The sequence below is a fragment of the Asterias amurensis genome, chromosome 22 (genome assembly GCF_032118995.1).
Source record: "Asterias amurensis chromosome 22, ASM3211899v1".
Taxonomy (NCBI): domain Eukaryota; kingdom Metazoa; phylum Echinodermata; class Asteroidea; order Forcipulatida; family Asteriidae; genus Asterias; species Asterias amurensis.
In genome coordinates, this window is record NC_092669.1 from 9,845,215 (window position 1) to 9,862,770 (window position 17,556).

A 17,556-nucleotide genomic window follows, 5' to 3' on the forward strand; every position below is an offset into this window, starting at 1 on the left:
AAAAATAGACTTGACAAGCTTCAAAGTCAAGCACCGATTTGGTAAGTTTGAGAACATTCTATTTTTTGTATAATGATCTTATTAACCGTTCCGCAGTGTATTACACCTTGTTGTTGGGGACTCGTCCATGTTCCCTGTTGAAGAAGTTTGTACAATTAATTTCTAGAAATTATTTCATAAAACAGTCGTAAACACTTGACACGCTGGGTAAACGAGTCTGGTACCACAGATCGTGGTATTCGGTCATACGAAGTTGATCAGGGAGCCCGACAAAGCATGGTTTCACGTCGAATGCAAAATGTTGGGAACGGTGGTCGATCCCGCAAATCTATAACGTTGAGAAGCAAAGCAACTGTGTTGACTCATGAGTTCGTGTGTATGGACCAGTCGTGTGTATGACCTCTGACATTTCCTTGAGGCACCTAGCACAACAAATTAAAGGCCGTGTCAGAATTTTTCTCATTGGCTTGATTGATGCTTCACTTTTCAAAGAGAATTGGCCCTTCTGAGAAGTCGTGAGTCTTTCACAGTAAACTCTTCACTATCGTAGCTTTCTATCAGTATGGTAAGCATGGTAAGTGTGACTATGAATTAGTTAAAAGGGCCTACATAAAAAATAATGAATATTGAATACAGAATTAGAATAGGGCCTACAACAATTCAAATACAATACAATTACAATACAATCAATACAACAATATACAAATAATTAATAATAGCAACGGCAAACTATCATGACATAGGCCATGGAGGTCCCTACATGCCTAAAAAATTCCTAGTGATTATGAATGATGAAAAAGTAAAAAAAGGGCAAGGCTTCCGAGCCTAGCTTTTAACATGGAGGAAGGATGCTTTTAACATGTAAATTATAACTACCCTAGTAGACTAGTAGTGTTTGTACTACAGACAGTAGGCAGTAGCTTTGGTAGCGTGCGGCAGACCATATATAGACCCAGTAAACTCTGTTCATTTTTAAACTAAACATAATTTAATTTATTTTTAATAAAGACACTGGACTGTGCAGTCCGGTACTAGTATTGGTAATTTTTGTTCAGACTTAGCCCAGGTTGGACCCCTTCGTTGCAGGCAACGCGACGGAGTCCAGGGTATAAAGGTCCCGTACTGTTGCGAAAAAATTTGTAAAAAATAGTTCTACCTAACTCAGGAAGCTGAACTTTTACTCACATAATCCTTGTAGTCGGAACTCCAAGAAGGCTTTATTTAAAATTGTTGAATTTTCTCCTTAGTTTTGGTGTTTATTTTTTAAAAAGAAAATTGAAATTGACGTTTCCCATTCAACATCGTGCACTAACTGCCGTGTAAACACTTTCTTTCATCGATCACTGGCGGTCTACTATTTGCAGCCAAATCGCCGTCAACTCGTGTCAACCAACCACTAATTAGTCAGCGAGCAATTTACACGAAGCGCAGAACTATGCGGTACCAGGCATTGACGTCTTGTGCCCAGACTTTTTTTCCAAATGCTGTCCATATATGTACAAGTCTGTGAAAAATCAAGATGGCGGCAGACGGCTTCACTGCTTTTAAATATTTGTTTCTCATGGAAAAAGCTCAATTTTTGTAACCAAAATTTAACTGGAAACTAATAAAAGTTCTATTTGAGCTATAAAACTTGAAAGTTTTATGCCTCCTGCACTTTAAATGTATATTGGAGGCACATAACCAGTTGATGGAGAATAACGGTAAATAACGGCAAGATAATGCCAATTGCGGCACTGTACTCAAATATGCGCACTTTGGCTCACACTATCAATCGGTACATGTATGTTGATGACATCGCAGAACTTCAACATATCTTCGGAAATAATTTCTTCCATGGATACATTTGTTAGCTGTGTACTAATTGAAAATGTAGTAAGAGACACTAAGAAATAAGAATAATTATGAACGAAATTTCAACTTCTCAAATCAGGTAAAAAATCAAGAAAATGTTGGTCAAATTTGTGTTTGCATTGTGAAGAAGCTTTATACCCAGGACGTCAGTGCAGTGACACTGACTGACGTCCTACCAGGGCTAGTTCAGACTCGGCGTGAAACTTAAAGGCAACATTTGAACAAAAACACAAGACCCTGGGATTTGTGCGGTAACAATGGCCTCAGGCCTGTGGTTCATAGAGAATATCGAGCCTTGGTAAAAGTGTGCATATAAATAATAATATCATTCTCAGTAAAAGAATAAAGTTGCAAGTATCTTTTAAATTTGATCTTGATTATACAGATCCAAAGAAGATATCAAAAGAAGACATGTATGTGGAGCAACCAATGTTTAGAAAAAGATGAGCTGGAAAAACATCAAGTTACCCATTCTGGAAGTCGTTGGATGAATTTGTGTGCGATGTTGGTAATCAAATACAGGCTCTGACATCGAAGAAAAACCATGTTGTGATGGTAACACCTTCCAATTAGTTTAAACCGACATCGCTGTGTCAACACTGGAGAAGAAGCAATAGTTTGTGACAGTCGCAGACATCTTTAAAGCAAATTTTGACTGACCATTACGAACCCACAGTAAAGGAGAAACTCTCTACTTGTGGTGTTTTTGGAGAAGAAGAAACTGTTTTAAGTGGCCATATTCATGAGTGTGTCCTTTGACATATTTTGGCAACAAAGTACTCTACATCATGCGACTAATTCTGGACTTGTGAAATATTTCTTCCAGTAAAATAACTGCAAGATTTATTTTAAAATTACTTATCTTTTTAAATTTGTAAACAATCTTGCCAGTAAACGTTAAAATTGTCTATTTACCAATATGAATTCTGAAAGTACCCAAACTGATTTGGTCTGTGATGTGAACGACCAAGGAGTCCACACTGACACAAAACCATTTCTTTGTGATATTGGGGTAAATGCTTTCTCACAAGATCCTCAACTGACCAACAATCAACCAGTCCACACTGGAGAGAAACCATTTATTAGTGACTTATGTGGAAAAGCCTTTCCACAAAAACTCCTCCTGGCCAAGCACCTGCGTGTCCACACAGGAGAGAAACCATTTGTTTGTGACATTTGTGGAAAGGCCTATGCACAAAAACCGGGCTTAATTGTCCACAACCGTATTCACACTGGAGAGAAACCATTTCCTTGTGAAACATGTGGAAAATCCTTCAGACAAAAACCCCACTTGACCAATCATGAGCGAGTTCACACTGGAGAGAAACCTTTTACTTGTGATTTATGTGGAAAATCCTTCAGACGAAAATTCCACCTGACCAATCATGAGCAAGTTCACACCGGAGAGAAACCTTTTACTTGTGACATATGTGGAGCTGCCTTCAGCAGTAAAATAAATGTAAAACTGCATCGAGAGATCCACACTGGAGAAAAACGATTTGTTTGTGAAATATGTGGAAAAGCTTTTAGACAAAAACCCTGCCTGACAATTCATATGCGTGTCCACACTGGAGACACACCATTTCAGTGTGACATTTGTGGAGTTTCTTTAACTTGCAAAAAGAGTTTAACTGGGCATCAACGCAGTATCCACGCTGGAGAGAAACCATTTGCTTGTGACATTTGTGGAAAACTTTTTTCTCAAAAGGTCAATGTTACGTCTCACCAGAGAGTGCACACTGGAGAGAGGCCATTTTCATGTGATATCTGTGGAAAAGCATTTTCTCACAACAGCTCTCTGGATCGTCACCAGAGAGTACACACTGGAGAGAAACCATTTGTTTGTGACATTTGTGGAAAAGCATTTGCTTTTAAAAGCTGTTTAAAAAGTCATGAAGGAGTCCACACCCGAGAGAAACCATTCATTTGTGACATTTGTGGAGAATGCTTCACTTATAAGTACGCTCTCTCTAACCATCACCAAACTCACATTGAGGAGAAAACTCACGAGGAGAAACCAATTGTTTGTGATGTTTGTGGAAAAATCTTGGAATCTAAAAAGAAATTTGACACACACGAATGTGTCCACCCTGTAGGGGAGCCATTTGTTTCTGACGTATTTTCAGAAGAGCAGTTTAAGTATTCACCAACTATACCTCATTTATAAGAAACCATTTTATTGAGATATCTGGGGTGGATTTCACAAAGGTACATGTAGTCCTAACTTAGAACTAGTCCTAGGCAATGCTAAGAGATAGGACCAGTCCTAAGTTAGGACGAGTTACTGGCCCTAACTTAGGACCAGTCCTATCTCTTAGCATTGCTTAGGGCTAGTCCTAAGTTAGGACTACCTTTGTGAAATCGACCCCTGGTATTTGGAAAAACTTTCTCACACAAAATTTGGCGGGTCCACACTGGGGAGAATTGGCCTCGATGGGATATTTGTGGATGTGAAAAAAACATTTAAAGACAGTGGACACTATTGGTAATTGTCAAAGACCAGTCTTCTCACTTTGTGTATCTAAACATGCATAAAAGAACAAACCTGTGAAAATTTGAGCTCAATCGGTCATCAAAGTTGCGAGATAATAATGAAAGAAGAAAACACCCTTGTCGCACGAAGTTGTGTGCATTTAGATGGTTGATTTCGAGACCTCAAGTTCTAAATCTGAGGTCTCAAAATCAAATTCATTGAAAATTACGTCACTTCAGAGGGAGCCGTTTCTCACAATGTTTTAAACTATCAACCTCTCCCCATTACTCTTTACCAAGAAAGGTTTTATGCCAATAATTATTTTGAGTAATTCTCAATAGCGGCCACTGCCTTTAAGTAAAAAAAAAAAAAAAAACAGCAGTCTAAGCAGTTTAGTCCTCAGTTCCAAATTTGTGAATTTTATGGAAGAGACACTCTGAATAAACATCATAGAGAACACACTGGTGTAAAAAACAATATACATGTGTTTATGAAAAAGTACTTTACAGCCTTATGAGCAATGACTGTTGGATTGGCATCTTATACATTTAATGATTGATTGAAAGATTGGATGATTGATTGATTGAATTGTTTTGACTTTTCAAAGCAAACTCTTTATTCAGGCACAAAATATACAGAATTTACAAAAACAGAAAACTATTGATTGATTGCCTGATTAATCGATCGATTGACAGATCAGACGGTCAGTCGGTCGATTGATTGATTGAGGATGTAGCTGTCAGTTACATTCCACAGAGAAATCATGTTATGACAAAAAAGTCTTTTCCATTGAACAATAAAAAAAGTACTTTAAAAAACCATTCAGCGTGCTCTCAACAAAAAGGGAAGTACAAATGAAAAATCAATGGTTTATTATTACTGAAGTGAATTCCCGAAAGAAGAAATTTCTATGTAGCACCAGCCGTCGATTTCACCAAACTCTTCCTAACTTAGGATTAATCTTAGGACTTAGGACGAGTTAAGTTCTGTATCCATAGACGTTTGGACACTATAAACCCATCTTGAAGGATTTGGGTACCTTTTCAAAATGTCCATAGATTTACATTAAACTTACAGGGTTTGAAGATAATGATAGTGGAAAGCTTCCCTTCAAATTTTACTTACTGAGGTGCTGTAGTTTTTGAGAAATGAGTAAACAAATGTCATGAAAATACGTTTGTAAATGATTAAAATAGTTTTCGTCTCATGAGTCGAAAATTATTTTCATGACATTGTTTTACTCATTTCCCAAAAACTGCAGCACCTCGGCACACAATATTTTCAGGGAAGTCTTCTACTATCATTATCTTCAAACTGTGTTCGTTTAGTGTAAATCTGTGGACATTGTGTTTTTTGTCCTACAAAAGTTATATAGACCCTTTAAGTAAGTATGAGTTACTCATCCTAACTTGAGATAGGATTAATCCTAGCGTCTCATGAAATCGGCTGCAGGTTCAGACAGGCACTCAAGAGTTGCACCTCAACAAATTACTGAATTGTGTGTCAAAAGTTTTGCGCTTGAAACAGTTAGGACTAGCTGGACTGTGAGTGACCCAACTTGCTGGAAGTCGAGAGATCGAATGTTACAGTCAGTCGAACGACTCTGAAACGCTGATCTATAATCATAAGCATTCCGAATGTGAATGTTGCGTAAAACTTGCCCGTTTGAAACTAAATTTATTTATATTTTTTTGGGGGGTTGAGCTACATCAGTACATGTCTGAACCGGGGGTAACCTATGCAAAGCACATATATAGACACAGTGTGGAATTCACTGTGAAGGCGAGACAAATTCTGTGATATTTGTGGAGAAAGAATACTTTAGAATAGAGGTTGTCAATGTCTACATTGTAAACTACTGTACCAAGGCTTTATTTCACAAAGCTGTATAAAATTCCTCTTTTAAAACATGAGTTTTCAATATTTCTACAGTGTTTTTGTGTTCAGAAGAACAAAATTTCTTGACAGTCAAGGTCAATTTTCTCTTTGTGGCATTTGTACATGTAGTTTTGGTATTAAAGGCAGTGGACACTATTGGTAATTACTCAAAATAATTATCAGCATAAAACCTATCTTGGGTGACGAGTAATGGGGAGAGGTTGATGGTATAAAACATTGTGAGAAACGGCTCCCTCTGAAGTGCCATAGTTTTCGAGAAAGAAGTAATTTTCCACGAATTTGATTTCGAGACCTCAAGTTTAGAACTTGAGGTCTCGAAATCAACCATCTAAACGCACACAACTTAGTGTTGCAAGGGTTATTTTTCTTTCATTATTATCTCGCAACTTCGATGGCCGATTGAGCTCAAATTTTCACAGGTTTGTTATTTTATGCATATGTTGAGATACACCAACTGTGAAGACTAGTCTTTCACAATTACCAATAGTGTCCACTGTCTTTAAAGGGTGTGGGTTTTTTTTTATGACATTTTTTCTCAGAGAGGGAAGCCTTCGAACTGTGTAAGTTTTATGTAGATCTGTGGACAATGTGTTTTGTGTTACAATAAATTCTCAAATTCATTTTAAGAATATCTATAAGACCAATGTTAATAAATTTAATATAATTTGTTTCTGTCATTAATTCAAAGTATGCATGTTGTAGTAAGGGCGTTTAATTTGAGCACGGCCTACTCAGTAAGACACATCAAAATCATGAAATCAATTTATGGACTTCAAAGAGTTAGCTTTACCCGAACATATTGCTTAGCAGAATTTGGCAGGACACCAGTTGAAAATTGTACACCTCTCATGCCTTAAATGTATGATAAGTTGGCTGGGTGGAAACCTCAATCTGGTAAAAAGGTATAGTTTTTGTTGTGCTGAGTTATTTTTTGTGCAGTTCCATGAAATTTGGCTCCAAAAGAAAGACTTGTAGATGCTATGTCAGATTTTTGGCCCCAAACATTAAAAAATAGATTTTTTGTTTTGAGTGAATGGTATTTCAAAGAGTATCACCCACTCTAACGAAAACAAGTTTAACTTTTACTTTTAATGGTCAGGAACCATGACAAAAATTTAAAACGTTTCTTATAAAACACATAAGAATTGGTCACGTGATATATTGTCGGGATCCCGACAAAAACTTATTTTGAGCACATTATTTCACTGCTACTAATACTTGGCAGACGTTTTCGAGCAATGGCTCAAATGAAAGCTTGTAACTTTCTCGACCCCCATCAAAATACCTATTAAAGGCAGTGGACACTATTGGTAATTACTCAGAATAATTATTGGCATAAAACCTTGCTTGATGACGAGTAATGGGGAGAGGTTGATGGTATAAACCTCATTGTGCGAAACGGCTCCCTCTGAAGTGCCATAGTTTTCGAGAAAGAAGTAATTTTCCACGAATTTGATTTCGAGACCAAGTTTAGAACTTGAGGTCTCGAAATCAACCATCTAAACGCACACAACTTCGTGTGACAAGGGTTGTTTTTCTTTCATTATTATCTCGCAACTTCGATGATCGATTGAGCTCAAATTTTCACAGGTTTGTTATTTTATGCATATGTTGAGATACACCAACTGTGAAGGCTAGTCTTTGACAATTACCAATAGTGTCCACTGCCTTTAAGTTTAAATATAAAAATTTGGGTCAAATCGGCCAAAAATCTGACATAGCATCTTTGAAAGTTAAGGTTCCCAGTTTTCTCAAAATGACATTTTATCTTCCCTCTGAAGTAAAGCACTTTAATTAAATTGTAAAATATGAACATGCAAATATCGTATATCTCAAGAATGCAAAATGCCACAGGGTTCAAACCTACACCAAAATAAAGCTTATAAAAACACGAATTCAGCTGTGAATGAAACTCAATTTACATGAATGAAACTCAATTTACATATCACGATTGGTAATTACTCAAAATAATTATTTGCATACAACCTTACTTTGTAACAAGCTCCCTCTGAAGTGACCTAGTTTTGGAGAAAGAAGTAATTGTCCACGAATTTGATTTCAAGACCTCAAGTTTAGAACTAGAGGTCTCGAAATCAACCATCTAAACGTACACAACTTCGTGTGACAAGGGTGTTTTTTTCTTTCATAGTTATCTTGCAACTCCGACGACCGATCGACTCAAATTTTCACATGTTTGTTATTTTATGCATATTATTGAGATACACCAAGTGAGAAGACTGATCTTTGAATTACCAATAGTGTACACTGTCTTTAAAATATATTTTGTAGAGCCGGCCACAGCATGGAGGATGGTCACAGCTAGCAATTGCATACGGGTTCTTTCCCAGGGCCCGGCCATTCTCGGGCCATAGTTCAATCCTCATGGTTCGATGTAGAGGTTTATAATTATAGGAAGAAAGCAAGTTTCAGTTGCAATATCCTTTTTTACAACTTCCAGGGGGACAGGTGACAAATCACCAGCCCACCAGAACCCTCCACCCCCCCCCCCAAAAAAAGTAACCTCTTTTTATCTAATGATTTGACAAATCGTTCTGCAGTCTAACACCCTTTTAGGGGCTCCCTGTTATTTCTACCTCCATGCTGTTCCCTATTTGCAAATCTTTACAGTCGGAAGAAGTTTGTACAAATTTCGCCCGTACAACAAGCCGTTCGACAATCTCCTGGAGCTGGGCGCTTGAGGGGATAGGGTGCGTTCGTTCAGCTGCCCTGGGTCGACCCCGGTGTGTGGCGGTTTTGTTTCCCAGGACGAGTGTGTGCAGATAATTGCCCACGTTCGTCCTGGAAAAAAAGCCGCCACACACCGGGGTCGACCCAGGGGAGCTAAACGAACGCACCCGTAGTAGATACATATGTAGTGGAAATGAATTCATAAAACAGTCGTAACGCAGTCTGCACGCCGCAGCGGGGTAAACGAATGGTCAAAGTGTGGGTTCACGTCGATTGCAAAATGTTGGGACCGGTGGTCGATCCCTTGAATCTGTAACGTTGAGATGCAAAGCAACTGCGTTGAACCATGAGTTCGTGTGTGTATAACCTCTGACATTTCATTGTGGCACCGAGCACAAAAAATATTGTTGAGGGCTTTTTCTTCAAAAGTCGTGAGTTGTTCACAGTAAACTCTTTGGACTATCGTACATGTTATTATCGGAGTATGGTAAGTTTTATGATTAGGAACTGAGTTCCTTGTTGTACTACACTAGTAGTAGTAGAAATAGAAGAAGATAATTTTCCGCACGTCGCCAAAAAAAAAAAAAAACGGCCGGAAATTGGTGGCGAGGGAGGTCGTAAATTTTTTTCGAAACGGTCGCACTAACCACTAGTCTAAATTATAAATACCAACAACGGATCCACCAACAACTCACGACAACTCACGACAACAATTTTTAAATGCACTTTAACAGAACATTTGAACATAAGTCTACCGTTAAATATATGCACAAGAGTCATATGCACCTAAATCACTTTCAAACTGTTGAAAAAATTGTACTTTTATTTAATTGTAAAAAGAAGTGTTTTTTTACCCCGAGTTTAGTAACGACCGGAAATATCCGCCGTGTGGACACGCGTCTGGGAACTACGAAGAATAGTTCCCAGACACGTTTCCATATGTTTTTACATAAAGCACGGATCGGGTATTTTTTCTTTCCAGGACGAACATATTGTGCATAGATCATTTTTAGACACGTTACAAGTCCCGCGTTAAGGCGTTTTGGCCGCATTAGCTACCGTAGGTTTCAATTCGTGCCATGGCAGGAACTTCTAGCTATGCACGTAAAATAAAATCTGGCGACGGCGCGAATTTGTGCTATTTTACACGAATAACCAAAATACGGGTTAGACTCTGTACTGACTGGGGCGCTGTTATCCTTTTTTGAAATTTTAACGTAATCGGTCATGCTAGTGTACTAGAAATAGAAGAAGTATGACCGATAATGTCATTGTCAACATTTCGAAAATGGAATATAGCGCCCCAGAACGTTACTGGGTTTTATTAGTAACAAAAGTCCGTTCATGATCAACCGGCGACTTGTCTCAAAAAGTCGAGTTGTCTGAACTGTCCAGTTGTCCGGACCATCGAGTTGTTTCAAAAAGTCGAGTTGTCTGAACCGTCCAGTTGTCCGGATCGTCGAGTTGTTTGACGTTCCAATGTCATATGGGGCGCAGGGTAGTTGCGATAGCGTAATCCTCCTCTTGACGGCCGAGTCGGGAGGAGGGTTCTGTTATCACAACTAGGCACGGGGAGGACTTTTTATTTATTCAGTATTTAGTGGGCAACTTTGTTGGGGTGGCTCTCTCTGCTTGGGGCGACTTTTAAGTGGGCAACTTTGCTGGGGGGGGGGCGGAGAGCAAGTTGACGGGTTACCTTTGTTACCGGTATTATAATGTTCAAAGGTCCAGATGACTTTAGGCTCTTAGTCTTACCATATGATTTAACAAACGTAACTAAACCACATTCACACAAACATGATCAAGAAACTATTGTGTAAAGCACCTTGTTCTGTTGATGTTTGTTGTATAGTCATTAAAGGATTTGGGTACTTTTTGTACCAAAAACACAGTGTCCTCAGATTTACATTAAACTTACACCAGGCCTGTATGCTTCGGAAGGGCAAGGGCACCCTATGAGGAAATTGTAAACTTCTACTGGAGCATTTCAAGGGCACCAAGGCAATGACAAGGGGCAATGGAGGCAATCGCCTCTGTTGCCTCCATGAAGTATCAGGCCTACATCGATTGAAGATAATGATAGTAGAAAGCGTACATGTACCTTTAAATATTAGTTGCTGAGGTGCTGTAGTTTTTGAGAAATGTGTAAAACAAAGTACTGAGTAGGCCTATACAACAGTGGCAACACACATCGGTTTATTGGTAAAAACCACAATTAATATAGTTTTTTTTTTCTTGTTACAGATATGAATTCTCCATAGAATGATGTATGTGAAACAACCTACATGAACAAAGAAAAAGGCACGCTGGAAAAGAATGAAGTTACCACTCTTGAAATTTGTTGGATGAATTTGTGTGTGACATTGTTGATAAGTTTTGACCGTACTTATGATTCAACAAATAGTCCACACTGACACAAAACCATTTATTTGTGACATTTGTGGAACAGCTTTCTTAGAAAAACTCCAATTGACCAAACATCAGTACGTCCACACTGGAGAGAAACCATTTGTTTGTGACATTTGTGGAAGAGCATTTTTGCAACATGGCCATGTGGAGAGACATAACCGTGTCCACACTGGAGAGAAACCATTTGCTTGTGACATTTGTGGAAAAGCATTTGCTGTTAAAACCACACTAACTACACACCAGCGAGTACACACTGGAGAAAAACCATATGTTTTTGACATCTGTGGAAAAGCATTTAGTGACAGAAGCACTCTTTATAAACACCGAAGTGTCCACACTGGAGAGAAACCATTCATTTGTGACACTTGTGGAAAATCTTTTGCTCTGAAAGCCGGTTTAAAAAGACATCATAGTGTCCACACTGGAGAGAAACCATTCATTTGTCACATTTGTGGAAAGTGTTTTGCTCAAAAGCGAGGTCTCTCTTACCATCACCAAACTCACATTTAGGAGAAACCATTTGTTTGTGATATTTGTGGAGAAGTCTTGGAATCTATAAATAAACTTAACAAGGACAAGTATGTGAGAAATCTTTTTAAAGAGAAGTCTTAGAGAACATCACAGTGTTTACTTTGGGAGAAAATCATTGGTGACTTTTGTGGGAAAAACCTTCAACAGACCACACCTACAGTAGTACCATAAGCTTGTTCACACAGGAGAAAAAACGCTTTCGGTGAGATTTGTGGATCAGCCTTCTCAAAAACAACACCTACATGGACTAAGGTGCCAAGCCTTTCACACTGAAGAAAACCCTGTTCATTTGTGACATTTGTGAAAACCACTCCTCGCTTTAAAATTTTCTTGATCATACCATTGTCAATATTGGAGAGAAATCTTAAAGCAACATTTATCTCTGCCCAGGCAATTGTCAACATCTTATCAATTATAAACAATCTTCAAGGAAAATTGTCAGTTAATCATTACTAATATGAATTCTAAAAGTAATCGAACTGATTTGGTCCGTGACGCGAACCACCAAACCATCCGCACTAAAACTAAACCATTTCCTTGTGAGACTTGTGGAAAAGCTTTTGCACGAAAATGCCACCTGACCAACCATCAGCGTGTCCACACGAGAGAGAAACCATTTACTTGTGATTTATGCGGACAATGTTTTACTTCAGAGCACGCTCTCTCTGGTCATTACCAAACTCACACTGAGCAAAAACCATTCTTCTGTGACATTTGTGCACGAGATTTTACAAGTAAGTCTGGCCTGACAACCCATCAGCGTATCCACACTGGAGAGAAACCGTTTGTTTGTGACCTTTGTGGGGAAACCTTCTCACGAAATCAAACACTGACCATCCATCTGCGTGTCCACACTGGAGAGAAACCCTATACTTGTGACATTTGTGGAAATGCCTTTACATATAAAGGCAGCCTAACTATTCACAAACGTGTCCACACTGGTGAAAAGCCATTTGTTTGTGACATTTGTGGAAAAGGATTTGCGCAAAGGTATTTACTGACTACTCATCAGCATGTTCACACCGGACAAAAACAATTTGTTTGTGCCATTTGTGGAAAAGCCTTCACGGTAAAATCTTCAATGATAAAACATCAGGTAGTCCACACTGGAGAGAAACCATTTGTTTGTGACATTTGTGGAAAAGCAGTTTCTGAAAGAAGCAGTCTAACTAAACACCAAAGAGTACACACTGGAGAGAAACCATTTGTTTGTGACATTTGTGGAAAAGCCTGTGCTTTGAAGTCCACTTTAAAAAGTCACCAAAGAGTCCACACTGGAGAGAAACCATTCAATTGTGAGACTTGTGGAGAAGGCTTCACTTATAAGTATGCTCTCTCTAACCATCACCAAACTCACATTGAGGAGAAAACCCACGAGGAGAAACCAATTGTTTGTGATGTTTGTGGAAAAGTCTTGAAATCTAAACAGAAGTTTGACAAACACCAACTTGTCCACTCTAAAGAGAAACCATTTTGTTGTGACATTTGTGGAAAAACCTTCCCCCAAAAATGTGATCTGACTAGACACCAGCGTGTCCACAGTGGAGAGAAACCATTTTTCTGTAAAATTTGTGGAAAAGCGTTCGCAGAAAAATATCGCCTGACCACCCATCAGTTTGTTCATACAGGAGAGAAACCGTTCGTTTGTGACACTTGTGGAAAAGCATTCACGCAAAAGAATCTATTGATTACTCATCAGCATGTCCATACTGGAAACAAACAGTTTGCGTGTGGCATTTGTGGAAAAGGCTTCACGGCAAAAGCTTCAATGATAAAACATCAGGTAGTCCACACTGGAGAGAAACCATTTGTTTGTGACATTTGCGGAAAAGCAGTTTCTGAAAGAAGCAGTCTAACTAAACACCAGAGAGTACACACTGGAGAGAAACCTTTTGTTTGTGACATTTGTGGAAAAGCCTGTGCTTTGAAGTCCACCTTAAAAAGTCACCAAAGAGTCCACACTGGAGAAAAACCATTCATTTGTGACTTTTGTGGAAAGTGTTTTGCTCATAAGTACGCTCTCACATACCATTATCAAACGCACATTGACGAGAAACCAATTGTCTGTGATATTTGTGGAAAAGTCTTGAAATCTAAAAAGAAATTTGATAAACACCAACTTGTCCATTCTGGAGACAAACCATTTGCTTGTGACATTTGTGGAAAATGTTTTGCCCATAAGTACAATCTCGCTTACCATAACCAAATTCATACTGGAGAGAAACCGTTTGTTTGTGATATTTGTGGAAAAACCTTCTTGAGAAAACTCAATCTTACCATCCATCAACGTCTCCACACTGGAGATAAACCATTTGTTTGTGACATTTGTGGAAAAGCGTTCAGACAAAACTATCACCTGACCACCCATCAGCATGTTCATACTGGACAAAAGAAATTTGCATGTGGCATTTGTGGAAAAGGCTTCACAGCAAAGGCCTCAATGATAAAACATCAGGTAGTCCACACTGGAGAGAAACCATTTGTTTGTGACATTTGCGGAAAAGCAGTTTCTGAAAGAAGCAGTCTAAAAAAACACCAGAGAGTACACACTGGAGAGAAACCATTTATTTGCGACATATGTGGAAAAGCATTTGCTCTGAAAACCGGTTTAAAGAGTCACCAAAGAGTCCACACTGGAGAGAAACCATTCAATTGTGACTTTTGTGGAAAGTGTTTTGCTCATAAGTTCGCTCTCTCTTACCACTACCAATCCCATATTGTGGAGAAACCATTTGTTTGTGATATTTGTGGAAAAGTCTTAAAATCCCAAAAGAAATTTGATAAACACCAACTTGTCCACTCTGGAGATTAACCATTTGTTTGTGACATTTGTGGAAAAGCATTTTCTCATAGAGGCAGTCTTAATAAACACAAACAAATACACACTGGAGAGAATGCATTTGTTTGTGATATTTGTAGAAAAGCATTCACAGACAAATATCACCTGGCAACCCATCAGCATATCCACACTGGAGAAAAACAATTTGCATTTGACATTTGTGGGAAAGCCTTCTCAGTTAAAGCTTCAATGACGAAGTTTCAGGTAGCCCACACTGGAGAGAAACCATTTGTTTGTGACATTTGTGGAAAATCTTGTGCTGTCAAATGTAGTCTAAAAAGTCACACAGGAGAGAAACCATTTGCTTGTGACATTTGTGGAGAATGTTTTAATGATAGTCTGGCAGCTCTTCCACAAGTCAAGATTAGTTAAAGCTAAGCAGATTTGTTAAAGCGAAGTTGCTAGTTGGTTCACCTGGTAAAAAAATGTTACTGGTCCCCAGGTGTTTTACCTTGAGTTGGACCAGTAGGATTTGAAACTTTGCAATGTGGAAATACGATATAGAAAGGTTTGCGGCAACACTGTGGTATGATAATCTCTAAATGAGTTGGGTTGGTTCTGAAAAGAACCGTTGGTTTCAACTTGATGTTTCGATCAGTATGCTGATCGTCTGAGCAGCATTGCATGCAGCATCAGAGTCCAGCTTTCTCAAGAAGACGATCAGAGCATACTGATTGAAACGTTGAGTTGAAACAAACAGTTCTTTTCAGAACCACCCCAACTCATTTGGAGATTGTCTTTCCATGGTGTTATCGCAAACCTTTCTACATGTATATAGATTTGGACCACTAGCAAGGGGCAACCAGTGGCCGAGTTCACAAAGAGCTAAGATTGATCTTAACAGAAAGTCAACCAAAGTTGCTTAAAGGCAGTGGACACTATTGGTAATTACTCAAAATAATTATTAGCATAAAACCTTTCTCGGTGACGAGTAATGGGGAGAGGTTGATGGTATAAAACATTGTGCGAAACGGCTCCCTCTGAAGTGCCATAGTTTTCGAGAAAGAAGTAATTTTCCACGAGTTTGATTTCGAGACCTCAGATTTAGAACTTGAGGTCTCGAAATCAACCATCTAAACGCACACAATTTCGTGTGACAAGGGTTAATTTTCTTTCATTATTATCTCGCAACTTCGATGACCGATTGAGCTCAAATTTTCACAGGTTTGTTATTTTATGCATATGTTGAGATACACCAACTGTAAAGGCTAGTCTTTGTCAATTACCAATAGTGTCCACTGCCTTTAACTAAAGTGTGATGTCGCAATACAAATCACTATGGTAAGACTAATAATTTGTCTGTACAATAAATTGTGTTGCTTAAATCGAGCTCTGGGGTCAATTTCACAATGAATTAGGACTAGTCTTATCTTATCTCGAGTTAGGACGAGTTAAAGACAATGGACACTATTGGTAAATGTCAAAGACCAGTATTCTTACTTGGTGTGTCTCAACATTTGCTTAAAATATCAAACCTGTGAAAGTTTGAGCTCGATTGGTCGTCGGAGTTGCGAGATAACTATGAAAGAAAAAAAAACCTTGTCACTTGAAGTTGTGTGCTTTCAGACGCTTGATTTCGAGACTTCAAATTCTAAACCTGAGGTCTCGAAATCAAATTTGTGGAAAATAACTTCTTTCTCGAAAACCACGTCACTTCAGACTTCAGAGGGGGCCGTTTCTCACAATGTTTTATGCTATCAACCTCTCCCCATTACTCATTACAAAGTGAGGTTTTTTGCTGATAATTATTTTGAGTAATTACCAATAGTGTCCACTGCCTTTAACCTAACTTAGAACTAGTCTTAAGTTTTCAATATCTCCTAGGACTAGTCCTAACTCTTTGTGAAGTTGACCCCTGGCCTTTAACTTTATCCAAAATAGTTTGTTCGTTGTAAAATTACTTCTTTCTCAAAAACTCCGTTACTTCAGAGGGGGCCGTTTCTCACAATATTTTTATACTATCAACAGCTCCCCATTACTTGTTACCATTAAGGTTTTTTGCTAATAATTATTTTGAGTAATTACCAACAGTGTCCACTGCCTTTAATACAATGTACTCCCCCCCCCCCCCCCACAAGGGTGATGTTTGTAACATTGTCCTCTAATGGTCGTTATTTTTTGTTTGGAGTTATAGTTACTATTACATACCCACCCCTTAGGCCAAATAAAAAAAATACCAGTTTATCGTCCCCTCCCTCATCGATGATTACCTGGTATTTTCTTTTAAATGACCTTAGTTGCAATATCAATTTTGGGAACCACACATTGTGTAGCTTTTGATGTCTTTTTCTTCATGTATACATGTAGTATCAGAGTTCTTTTTTTTTGTGTGCCAGAGTGTCATCTTGGACAGACATGGCACACTAATAATGTTCAATATTATTTTTTTTATTAAAGATGATATGTCAGATTTTTTGCCCCAAACATTAAAAAATAGATTTTTTTGAGTGAATGGTATTTCAAAGAGTATCACCCGCTCTAACGAAAAAAAATTTAACTTTTACTTTTAATGGTCAGGAACCATGACAAATATTTAAAACGTTTCTTATAAAACACATAAGAATTGGTCACATGACATATTGTCGGGATCCCGACAAAAACTAATTTTGAGCACTTTATTTCACTGCTACTAATAATTGGCGGACTTTTTCGAGCAATGGCTCAAATGAAAGCTTGTAACTTTCTCGACCCCATGGGTCAAATCTGCCAAAAATCTGACATAGCATCTTTAATTATATTGTTGTGTTGATTTTATTCCCAAAACGGAATTAACCCCATAGGCATACCCTGGGGTAGGTAAACAACAATAATTATTAAACTGTTTAGAGTATATACAGATCAATAGTACTGCAGAAACCAGGCC

General features: G+C 38.3%; 2 protein-coding genes and 1 pseudogene across 2 annotated transcripts; all 3 read left to right on the forward strand.

The window, feature by feature from the left end:
* The first annotated feature begins 401 nt into the window (after positions 1-401).
* On the forward strand, positions 402-6,870 carry LOC139953663 (uncharacterized). Its single transcript, XM_071953169.1, has 2 exons — positions 402-574; positions 2,240-6,870. The coding sequence occupies exon 2, from the start codon at positions 2,774-2,776 to the stop codon at positions 4,019-4,021; it is 1,248 nt and encodes a 415-aa protein (XP_071809270.1). The 5' UTR covers positions 402-574; positions 2,240-2,773; the 3' UTR covers positions 4,022-6,870.
* Positions 6,871-9,170: 2,300 nt separating this feature from the next.
* LOC139953668 (uncharacterized) lies at positions 9,171-11,935 on the forward strand (annotated as a pseudogene).
* Positions 11,936-12,287: 352 nt separating this feature from the next.
* LOC139953652 (uncharacterized) lies at positions 12,288-17,549 on the forward strand. Its single transcript, XM_071953157.1, has one exon. The coding sequence runs from the start codon at positions 12,312-12,314 to the stop codon at positions 14,664-14,666; it is 2,355 nt and encodes a 784-aa protein (XP_071809258.1). The 5' UTR covers positions 12,288-12,311; the 3' UTR covers positions 14,667-17,549.
* Positions 17,550-17,556: the final 7 nt, after the last annotated feature.